This window comes from Bactrocera neohumeralis, chromosome 6 (genome assembly GCF_024586455.1).
Source record: "Bactrocera neohumeralis isolate Rockhampton chromosome 6, APGP_CSIRO_Bneo_wtdbg2-racon-allhic-juicebox.fasta_v2, whole genome shotgun sequence".
Classification (NCBI taxonomy): Eukaryota; Metazoa; Arthropoda; class Insecta; order Diptera; family Tephritidae; genus Bactrocera; species Bactrocera neohumeralis.
The window spans coordinates 34,101,603-34,114,247 of NC_065923.1; the positions used below are offsets into that span (position 1 = coordinate 34,101,603).

At 34.3% G+C, this 12,645-nt stretch overlaps 1 protein-coding gene across 3 annotated transcripts in view; it reads right to left on the minus strand.

Moving 5' to 3' along the window:
- LOC126761376 (calcium-binding protein E63-1) overlaps positions 1 to 12,645 on the minus strand; it is a 147,215-nt gene that overhangs the window by 82,656 nt on the left and 51,914 nt on the right. Inside the window, exon 1 of one of the 3 annotated variants that reach the window (XM_050477483.1) lies at positions 9,221 to 9,254. The exons of the other annotated variants lie outside the window; for them this stretch is intronic. Coding sequence (XP_050333440.1) covers positions 9,221 to 9,239 — 19 coding nt within the window. The 5' untranslated portion in view covers positions 9,240 to 9,254. Of the gene's footprint in view, positions 1 to 9,220; positions 9,255 to 12,645 lie in introns of those variants that run through there. 3 annotated transcript variants of the gene reach the window in all.

A 12,645-nucleotide genomic window follows, 5' to 3' on the forward strand; every position in this document is an offset into this window, starting at 1 on the left:
CGTTTTATGCGTGATTTCATAAATGGTGAGAGCGTTTGCAATAATGCAAATCACTCCCTTGTTAGTATTTTATTTGCACTGCTGCTGCTGCTGCTCGTGTTTGCGAATAAATTTGTGGCAACAATCTTTTCTGGGCAACACATAAATCTCTGTCGTTCAGTGGGTTAATACGCATGTTTGCTGTGAATTTATTTTGGTACGCAGTTGCCTTAAAACAAGTTTATAAGTATGCGCGTATATTTCGTGAGCTTGCTTCACGCAGTCATGGAGCGAACTTTATTTTACTAATATTACATGTACGACATAACAATAATTTATGTATGTCACAGACATTTGCATACTCTTTATGTTTACAATTGACAATTTGGTTGAGTTAATTAGGTATTTTCGTGCCAATAAGTACAAATTTGAGAATATCGACTTACTATTAGCCATGCATTTTCTCACAACATAACTTTTATTTGAGAAATGACGTTAGGGCGTTGACCAACTGACGGTACTCAATGAGATTCCTTTGGCGTTCAATTATTTTAAGGGATTACATGGGTTTAAGGTTTTCAAAAAATCGAATTTTTTTATTGTCTTATTAAATTATGTAAAACATCTCTAGAATATTGTCATAAATTTCCGGGTTGATCCGAGTAATAGTTTAGGAGATGCAGCCTTGAGAATTTGTGTGCTGCAGGCTAGCAAGGCTAAGTGCGCCGTCTTTAAATGCGTTTTTCTCGAAACTGTGTTTTTGAAGTCGGTTGGCAAGTTTTCGCGAGAACTACTCAACCAATCTTCTTAAAATTTTATACAGGTCTATGAGATACAATTCTTAAAGACTTGGATGAAGGATTTTTTTTTGATAACAACTATTTGAAAATAAAAATTTTCACTGAAACTTTAATCTTTTGTAAAAATGTCTGCCAAAAATCCAATTTTCAGTTTTTCTTTCTTCTTTCGAGTTCTAAGTTAAGATTTTAACTAAAACATAAATTTTTTCACTTTAGATGATCCTGTAAGGAGTTATCCTGCTAACGCGCGCGCTTCTTTTTTCCGAGAAGTCACTAGAAATGGCTATGCAATGGTCGAGTTTAAGATATTTTTTTCCAAAAATTTCAGAATTTCTTTGTTAAAAGTGTATGCTTGTAACAATTAAATTCTAGTAAAATATTTAATTTTTATATGAGAAAAAATTGTTGAAAAGAGCCTGCTTTTTACTTGAGGAAACCAATTTAATTCCTTAACATAATTTTTCGAAAACAATAAATTTTTCAATTTTTTCTTGCTTAAATGGGCTTAAGTTCCTTCTGGTGTGAGCTGAATCGTAGGATGTAGGCTTACGCATTGCTCTCAATTTTCAACTTTCCAGGTGACTTATCAAGAACTGTCAATTATAGCTGTCTTCGATTCGACAAGCGTTACTCTCCAGCGAATCGAACAAAATATACTAGATGCTCAAACAAACGGGCAGTTCTTGTGGTGCAACCCTGCGCTATCATGTCTTCTGATGCAAGCGCAGCAGTACTATTTTGATTCTTTCTCAGGGAAGATATTTTTTCGCGTTAAAAAAGTTGCTGTAGTTCTTTATTTTTGTTTACTATAAATTACTATAATCGGTTTAAGGTCTTAAGTTTTAAAAATACAAAAAAAAAATTGTATTTTTATTTGTCATTTGAACCACTCACAATAGAAAAATTGATCTAAAGTATCCAAAACACAATTTTATGAGTATTCGAACTCTCTTGCTCGAATTCAACTCGAGCAGAGGAACTCGTTTTAGTAGTTTTCTAATGAACTCCGGGAGTATCGTCAAAATATAAGTTTGTTTTCCTTTGATAAATTATGGCTTCACAAGAAATATTTTAATGTCTGATTGTAGTTCCTAATTGTGGTCAGTAGATATAATCTAACCTAATCTCAAATTTATGAAGCTTGTTTACTGATTACCGCTGAATTAGCTAAAAAGTCCCATGTTTACAGATTAAGTTATATAATTTATAGCAACACTTTAATTATGTTGCTTCGAATATCTATTTTCAATAGAAAATTACTGAGGCAATTTGTACTATAAAACCTCTAGGACAACAAATTTGGAAGATTATTTCGAGCTGCTTACTAATTCTTAATAGTATGAGCAATAAAGGGTCATTTAGTAAGGAAACGACGTTAAAACATGCTAAGAAAGAAAACACTCAAGAAGCCTTTCGTTATTTGAATAATGCTTGATTAATGCAGTCATCTCCAGGTAACTTTTAAGATGATATAACAAATATTTCCATTACAAAAATATTGTCTTTTAGGCAATTTGTGTTGTTTAACATCTGTGAGCTTTGATTCGATAAGAAATCCTTAAACCGATAATTAACTGATAAAGAACCCACATAATTAGCTGATTTGACACTAATACTGATCAGCAGCTTGGTTAGAATTTTAAAGAAGTTCTCTGAACCGTTCTAAATGCAATCGGATCTGTGTTATTTCTATTAATTAATGTTAATGCTCTTAAAATAACTCAGGCAACGGAATTTATCGTCCAGCTATAATCCTTTATAAAAGATTACCAGTGTTTGCTTATGCCGATGGGTTATAACAATTTCGTAGTTCTCCTTGCTTACTCTTAAATTGCATCAAGAAACAATGTAAGTGACTAAGGTGATGACGAATCAAGAAAAAGGTATTGGATTGGTATTATCGAAATTCTACACAAATATCTCGGAAACAGCAAAAAACACATAAGAATGATGAAAAACAATAGAGGAACGAGAATGAGCCAATATCGATATCTGCGGCTTTATGGATTTTGAGTATTAGAAAAGACTATATAAGGTGAGACAATGACTATGTGTTTATCACAAAAGATTAGTTTTGTATGTGAATGATAAATTATGCCTGAAATTGTTTGAAAATTTACTAAATTTTATTATTCCATGTATGGAGGGAAAACATCTCCATCCTTCTGAATGGGAGTGAAACCATAACAACCGAAATTAGTTAACCCGATTCTCCAATCGATCCCGATGGAACAGACAATCCATTGCCGGACAATGAAGAAATTCGAATAGCAATTACCCGTCTGAAGAACAACTAAGCAGCGGGGGCCAATGGATTGCTGGCCGAGCTATTCTAATCAGCTTCTTTGTAGAATATGGTCGGACGAAAGCATGCCTTGACAGCAGAAAAGGAGCTGTCTTTATTCCGGTATGTCTGAATTTGGTATCCCCGCAAAACTAGTACAGCTGTGTGTACTGACGTTGAGCAGCACCAAAAGCTTCGTCAGAATCGAGAAGGTCCTCTCCTAGCCGTTTGATACCAAACGAGGTTTCAGACAAAGCGACTCTGGAGAAAAAAAAATCGAGCTACAGATCTGAATAGAAAAGGTACAATCTTCTACAAGAGTATACAACTGATGACCTATGCCGATAACATCGATATCATTTGTCATAACAACCACAGTGTTAATTTTCTTTCTTCAGGTTGGGCAAAGAAGCGAAGTAAATGGGTCTGGTAGTGAACGAGGGCAAGATGAAATATCTTCTGTCATCAAAGAAACAGTCGTTGCGACTCGCCACTAGGCTTCCAAGTCGTAGATAAATCCGACTATCTTGGAACCAACATTAACACAAACAACAATGTCAGCATTGAAATCCAACACAGACCAACACTTACCAACAGGTGCTACTTCGGACTGAGTAAGCAATTGAGAAGTAAAGTTCTCTCTCGACGTACAAAGATCACTCATCTCACTCATCATTCCGGTTCAGTCAATTAAGATACAGCGACTACACTGGCTAGGTCATGTCGTCTTAATGGATGAAATCACTCCAGCTCTGAATTCGATGCAGTACCCAGAGGAAAAGAAAGACCTAAACTCCGTTGAAAAGACGAGGTAGAAAAGAGCCTACCTACACTCGGAATCCTCAATTAGCACTAAACAGCGAAAAAGAAGAACTCGGCTATAGCTGCGTAAGCGGTGTCTGCGATAATAAAGAAGAAGACGATTCCTTTGTAATAGCAGATGTAGGAAGAACCTGAATCGTTTAATGGAGTCTTTTTTGAATTTTATCATAAAATTACCATAGTAATGTATATATATTTTATATACAATCAGAAAGTAAAGATTTCAGCAAACCAAAAACCTACTGACATTAAAAATTTTTTTTTTAAATTCACGTGAGAATTATTGTTTGAAAATTAAGATTTTTGTTCGTTTGCTCCTTATCTACAGCCTCACCACATAAGTTTTTTTCTATGGAACCCGTAGTTTTACCGTAAATCGAGAATTTCTATAATTTCATCATTTTCATAAGCTTTTGTTTGGTCTAGTTATAATATGCAACCTCTTCTCTTTTTTTATCTTTCTTTTCTGTAGTATGCCATATCGACAATGTGAAGTTACTCATATCGCAAATCAATGTCATCTTTAAACCTTACTGCCCTCGCTAGTCACTTGAACAATGACAATATCTACAGATAAGATTTGACTCTTACTACTTGTTGGCAGAGCTTATCGCATCAACAATTTAGTAAAATCATTTTGATTTACCTTAGCGCATTTTGTTTTCATTTGCCTCGTATTTTACATACAACAATAACATCAACAATCCATGTCTTCGCTGTGTTACCTGAACTTGAGCCACCCGTGTATTTCGATATCCACCACAAGCAGCTTACACTTTTATCTTATGCTTGTTCAAGTGGGGAATTAATCACGCGCCTATATAAATTAAGCAGAAATCTAATAGCAAACACGCAGGCAAGTCACAATAATCCCACAACGACAACAATTACTACAGAATGTGATCAACAAATGTCAACTAGCGGCAAGCATACAAAAACAAGTGACTACAAATTTATAACAAGTGATTAATTAAGTGAAAACAGAGCTAAGCTAATACTCGTACCACAGTTAAGGTGGTAACTTTAATGAGTAAGTGAATTTCATACTTTTACTAATAGTCGCATAGATATATAATTATAATGGTGGAGTATATGCTTATACATAAGTTCAATGGTGGTCTACGAAAGCAACCCCATGTGGGCTCTATTAAATGTTATTATGTGACAACATACACAGACACTTTGTCGCTTACAAAATTTTCAATTAGACACGTCAAAATGATTAAGTGCGCCCGCAATGGCGTTCATATTGCCCACTCGCTTAAAATGCGTTCAAGCGTGCGCACGCCAGCTTCAACGCCTTCGCTTATGCTAAGAAAAGTGTAAGTGTGCTGAGCAAGAAAAATGAGTGTCGGCTGTGACTACAAATTTTCGGCAGCAGCTAATTAAGAGTCCGCTTACATTTTTGCTGTCACCAGCTACTAAATATTGTTGCTGTCGAGTTTCATTTTTTAATTCTCATTTTCAGTTATTTATTAGCGTCAAAATGAGCATAAACCCACAACTGTCTTCAGAAAGAGTTACGAGAGTCTAAATATTTTAACGCTAAGCTCAGTTTGGTTTACTTATGCGCAACAATAAGGCGTCATATTTGAATCCACGCCGCTTTAGTAGCGCTTTTAAGTGGTCACACTGTTCGTCTATCCTCGAAGTGGTCAAATTTCAAGTACTAAGTGTGTAGTGAATTCAGAAAACATCATACGTCTGCTTGATTTTGTTATAGCAGTTGTTGGTTTGAATAGCGAAAGTTTTCTTAACGCTGTTGTTATAATATATTGTGGATATGAATATTACGTTGCTATAAATGTGTTTATGAATATTGTATGTAGTTATTAACTATAGTTACTGTCATCTAGCTCAAATGAACTGGAAATTGGTATAATCATTGGTATGATTGTATAATCGCAAAGAAGTCTCTTTGACGGCGACATAAATCTGTCTAAATGCTTCAGTGCCAAATAACAAAATTATCATTTCATACAAGCTATTTGTATATTGGTTACGTCATCCAAATTATTTTTTATCCAAAACTGCACCTGTTGTATTCATATCCATATTCAAATAATGATTGGATAGGTAACAAATAATGAAAAAGTTTGATACGCACATATCGAGGAAAATCCAGATTAGCGAATATTAAAAGTTATGTGATAGCTGTTATCATTATGAATATATGCCAATAACACGAGGGTTGCTTTTTATATTTTGGGATTCAAGAATAAAAACAAATATTAATCAGTGAAAATCGCTTTATTGTTTTTAAAAATGTTCTTCATTAAGATCAATACACGTTTGCATTCGTTTAAACCAATTGTCGAAGCACTTTTGGAAATCTGAATGAAGTAACTTCAAAACATGCATTCTGAAATCATCCGTCGCATCTTTAAGTGCCGAAAACGTTGACTTCTAAATTATTTTTCATAAAAATCCATAATTCATCATCTGTCGCGATGTCATAAGTATGTTTCGAAACACATTAACATTTCTCTCGATCAATCGACTCTAATCTTTTATTTTGGCAAACCACAAATCGTGTGGAATCCAAGGTGAAAAAAGCTTCTAATTCTACTAACAGCATCGTTTCGGTTTCGGGAATAACAATTGATTTTGAAGGGCCTTCACGAAATTCGTCTTGGAGGGATCTGCCATCTCGATTGAATTCACCATATTATTGAGAGACACTGTGCCTTAATTGAGGTGATTGATACACTGTTGCTGAGTTGAATTGTAAAAAAATAGTCGCGATTTAGCTCAAGTTTTTGTTCGAGATGAATATTTTAAGTTACAAATAGAGCTCATATGTCAAAACTTTCTTAGTATGTATAAAATTAAATGAAAATTAAATAACTTTTTGATAACGTTGTGAGTAGCCAAAGTGCAATTTTAGGGTTGTCAAATCGCGAAATATAAAAGGCTAGCTGTGTATGAGTTTTCATTTTCTTTAACAAGGAGTGTGTCATGTGACTTTTATTGGATTTCCGATAAAATAAATCACAATTATTTTATAATTTTTCTTGTTATGCCCAAATTGTCATTTATCTCATAGGAGGACTTCATTTAAAATTGGAAATAAAAAATTTATTCTATCAAAAAAAAAAAATACTTTTTTTAATTTTTTAGTTTTCTTGCACTATAGGTATATAAAAATAAAGATGATTGAAAAAATGCAATTTTTATTATTATTTTATTAATATTATTTCTGTTTATATTTATACTCTTATATAACTTATATTCATATTGTAAATATATTTAACAAATACATACATAAATTAGAAAGCTAACATTTATTAATAATTTAAGTATTTGAAACTCTTATCAGAGTTAATAATGCTTTTAATACTTTGAGTACTCACAATTAAAATACGAGGTTCGTTCCAAAAATAACGGGAATTTTAAGATTAAAATTTTTCCGGTTTGGAGAGCCCTACTGTCGAATTTTTGTTTTATTAAGTTGATGTACATGCCCGAAGTAGTTAAATTTTCAGCTGTTCATTGCTAACTTTGACTGTGGTAGCCGCAATGGTTAGACGTGTTTTTGTGGAGCGGATTTACGAGGGCTGCTATATATATTCTGGCCTAGGGCAACAATAAGTGTTGCCAGGTACAATCTGACATTTCCATTGGAAAGTTTGACATTTTTTAGCATAACATCACTCAGAACGTTTTGTCATTTAATCGTGAATTGTTTTATTTATAGGGAATTAAAAAATGCATCTCGGCCAAAAAATGGAATTAACTCGTGAACATTTTCGTGCGATCATTTTTCACAACTTTGGACGTGGATTATCACGACAAAGTGCATCGATGAACTAAAATCTTTGTATGGCTATGAAGCACCATCCTATAGCACTGTGAAAAACTGGTACAACGAATTCAATCGTGGCCGACGCTCGCTCAAAGACGAATCCCGTGAAGGTCGTCCAAAAACAGCCGTTGTGCCAGAAAACATCGATGCCGTACGTGAACTGATAATGCAAGACCGTCATGTAACATACCCTCAGATAGAGCCATGCCTATGCATTTCTCCTCCCAGCATACATTCGATATTGCATGAACACCTGGCCGTAAAAAAGGTTTGTTCTCGTTGGATCCCACACAATTTGACAATCGCTCAAAATAATGCTCGTGTGGATTGGTGTAAAGAAATGCTGAAAAAATACAATCGCGGTGCTTCAAAAGACGTTTATGAGATCATCACAGATGACGAATCATCGATCTATGCGTATGAGCCCAAAACAATAACGCAATCGACGAAAAAAAAAAAAGAAAACATTTTCGTTGATAAATATGCCTATTTACATTATTAGGCCAGAAATATATATAGCAACCTACGTACCAAATAGTTTTTACGTGTTACTGTAACTGCTGATTTTGGGACACCGCACACGCTTTACAGAAAATCTAAGGTGTTTTAAAAACTATCTGCTTCTATATGACTTCGACGGATTCAAGGGGAACCGTAGTTAAACTCAATCATACTTTATATAAGGTTACTTATTCCATAAGCACATATATTGTGACAAAAAAGCATCCGGAAATTGTAATCAAATAATAAATGATATTAAAGAAATGTATTTTGGTAAGTTGGTAGGACTGTCCTTAATTACTATACCAAATATGAGCGCGATCTGTCAACCAGTTTGTTCACAGCCGCTGCTTAAGTCGTTCCGGACGACTTTCGACTTCTTCAACTGTTAAAAATATTAAAAAGGAGAAGGATATGATGCTTGAAAATTGTTAGGCAAGTGTTAGAGAGAGAGCAAGAGAGCTCGAAACCTCTCGCGAGTCCGTTCGAATGAGTTTAGCGGATATTTTGGGTATGAAACGCGTTTTTGTTCGACTCGTCCGAATAAAGCTGATTTTTTTTTTTAAAAAAGTACCGTAAACAGCTTGATCGTGCGAATTCTGATCTTACATTCATGGACAGCACTATAACTGCCGACGAGACATGGGCTTATGAATTTGATATTCAATCAAGTCAAAAATCATCGGAATGGAAATCGGATCATACTAACATATAGTTCTTTCAGAGAAATTAAAGGGGTCTGGATGAAATATATATGTATATATTTTGTCATACATAATAGCTCAAAATTATTTTCTAAACGTTATTTTTATTTTATTGCTTTTAGTTTATGTATTAAAAATTTATTTAATTTAATATTTGCCTACCATTTTAATCAATTTTTAAGTAAATAAATATAATTAAAAAACTTAGTTAAAATCATTTGGACCACCTTAATGTTTAATACCTATAAGAATACTTCATAAGTACGTTAGACTAACTGTTCATTGAAAAAATAAAAATAATAATCTTCGGCATTTGAATACTTACAAATATCATCATTGCTCATATTTATGAAGCGGTCACACTGTAGTGAACCTTATCAGAAATTACACCGTTATCACAGCGGTCACAGCAAACTCGAAAATATGAAACTCAACCAAAACAAAGTTAAATGAGCGCGATATATTTGCCAATTGGCCACTTCAACGACAAGTTATAACTAGTAAAAAACGGCAATAATTCACCGTTTGGCTTCCACGCACTTATACACTAATAAACAAATATATAAGCAAACAGTTATATTTACAATGATTATAAACTATCAGTCAAAAAGTCTTCAACTTTGATAACTTTGATGAGTCAATTATGCACACGGAAATTAATTTCGAAAGCAAACAGCAAATTCAATATATGACAGGTGAAAATAGCGGATTTAATGAACCAGTTTTAAAACCACTATTTTTTAAATTTATTTGATATTACACAAGGCGATTAACTAGTTCGAGATTAATTTAAAAATTTCAACGTGCAGTTTAAAAAATCATATATTTTTATACAAAATTTGCTAAAAATTTTCGGTTTTGAATTATTTTAGAGAATATACGCGCACAAACACTTTTAGCACATTTTCATGCCGCTGCGTGCATATTTTCTTTATGTACTCTGTCCGATCTTCGAATCCGTCAACTGTACTGGTAGATGCGATTCCACCGAAAACACGACACTTTCAACGGACAAAACAAAATTTTAATATGATATCGAGTAACAACAGTTATCACGTTGTTTTGCCAATGCGCCTCTTTATAACTGTGAGAAGTTCGGTGTAGCTTGGCTGCTTGGCAGTTTGATTGAACGCTTGTTTTTGGCAACACCCGCGCCGCTTGCTTATCTGCCTTAATATACGGAGATAAAGACTGTCTTCGGTTGCTGATTTCGTGGTCGAAATTATACCTGTTGCCTTCAGGCTTGTCAAGTGCCAAGTGGACCGACCCATGCGACTAGGCGGTACGATCGTATCATAGGTAGCGGCTTGAGTGGCAGTGTAAATATTCATACACATGCATACTTACATACCTAAATATAAATCATATACATATATTTACATACCTATATACTTTATGATATTAACTTTATGATACTCAAGTTATAAAACTAATGAATCTATATCAGTGTGGGTGTGATTAAGCACAAATTTATGTGGTTCATATATACTCGCATGTACATATGTATGTGTGTGTAGTTTTTCGCAAGTTATCAAATTTATGGTTGTCGCGCTGTCGCAGCCTGTCAAACCTTGTAAATATTTTATTCTAGCATATATACTTACGCAGATATGAAATTTGTTCCGCTAACAAACGGTTGTGGACAGACAGAAGATTATTACAACAATAATTAAAATATCAGGCGGCAAACGGATATCCCGTTATTATCACCTGTTGATTAGATTGCCATTAAGGCACGTTGTGGTGCGGGGTTAAAGAACTAGATGAAGAAGAAACTATAATTCTCTGCTAGTACTAACTATGACACCATCACATCAGTTCTAAATGTGTATTGTCATTATGACTATAGAGCTCTAAGTATAATACCAACGATGGCACTTAATGCTATTCTGCATATAGCGCCTATGGACATAGCCAGGATATGCATTACGACGAAGGTTACTATAAGACTCCGGTAAACAGGACAAATTGAGGTTGCCAGAGTGGAACATTTCGAAATCCTCTCTCATTTCGACTGCGCCTACTCCTAAAGGCATCTTCTTTCCACACATACCTTCGAGAGATATGTATGTATGTGTGTGAGGCGGAGTTGCTGGGCAAGAAGCGAAGTGTGCTTTTTCACGTTCGATCTAAACTCATGTTTAAGAGACTAACAGACCACTGTAGTGTCATTTAAGCAGAAGTGGCAGCCATTAAAGTAGCAGCAGATGTACTTCTTTGAAGTGCGGCTTTTTTTAGGCAGGTATGCATTCACTCCGATAGAAGAGTTGCTATACCTCCGTTCTTCTGTCTTCGTGTACTCAGGCGCTGGATTTATGGGCCTCATAGATGCTCAGCAAGCGCTGGTCAGCAAAGTTGCGAAAGCCTTGTGACCATCGTAGAAATGATAGATGTGCTAACTGGACATTGTCACTCACGCAGTGAGGATAATGAGGTGAAAACATCTAGACACTTTCTCGCTCGCTCTCCTAAACTGAAATCCTACTATTAAAAATATTTTGCTTATAGTGATTCTGAATTTGTTTAAGAATATATTCGAGTTTATTCCTTAAATACTATTACTATAGAAACTGGTAAACCTGTGTTGTAAAAGAGCATTTAGCTGACTCATTTCTGAAAGGATTTCGCAGAAATCCATTTAGACGGACGATAGAAGTGGTGATGAGTGTTCGTTTACATTGCGCTCTCATAAAATAGATGCTATTACCTGATAAGGTCTATGGTTTTACGTCGGTCACAAATTGAAGCATAAGGTTGAAGAAATTCAGTTGCCACAATTTGTACGAATCTGGTGAATTTGCTGGAATTGATATATGTAAGCCTTCTCATTAATTTAGTGGTCTCTTTGATCCATACCTACGTAGTGTCGAAGTAGGAATATTCGTGACCTGAGTAGAAATCAGCCTTACCTAACCTAACCAATGACTACAGGGCTACTATTAATGAGTTCAGCATGATGACGGTGTCATAAAGCTCTCCGCTTAAGAGCTGCCCTTGCGTCGATTCCTCCATATTAGGAACAATTAAACTTATTGGCACTGATTTGAGAATTAAACAGTTCCATTTTTTTTAGTTAAAAGTTTGGAGCGAAATGGCGCCTTGTAACTTAATACAGTTTATTTTAAATTACTAAGGTATCCCAAAATATTTTTTAGACTTAGCTAGACTTAATATATGCTGAAATTTTTTTTTAGCAAAATTCGATTTAATTATATATATTAAAGCTGTTTTTTCAGCAATTTACCGAGATTACAGAGATATTCCAACTTCTGATACAATATTTGTATTTAAGCACATAAACATTTGCTTGCTTCTCGACGATTACTTCTTCATTATAATTAAATTTACTACAGCTAGCTTATTGTAGGTCTGAGAATATACCTGATTTGAGAAAAGATACATTGTTTCGATTGTGAGTTCGATTGGCACAAATTTATTAAAAATTATTTCATTAATCAAGAACGACATGGCTCACATGTATATTTTCATTTCACCTTTTAGACGTCCACTGAATGGTATTTCCTTAACATTAAAATATATTGTCCAATAACATGTTTTGATAAAAAACGTATTGTTCTCGGTAACTATAGAATATATCGAGAATAAGCTACCTTGTTTTATTCTTCATCCCAAAATGGAGCTACACTTTTGAAAACCAAAGTATACTTAATAAAATTCGAGTAAGACGCAGTTATTGGAGATAATTGATCTATATTTAGATTCAATTAAAATTAGTATTTGTACAGCTCT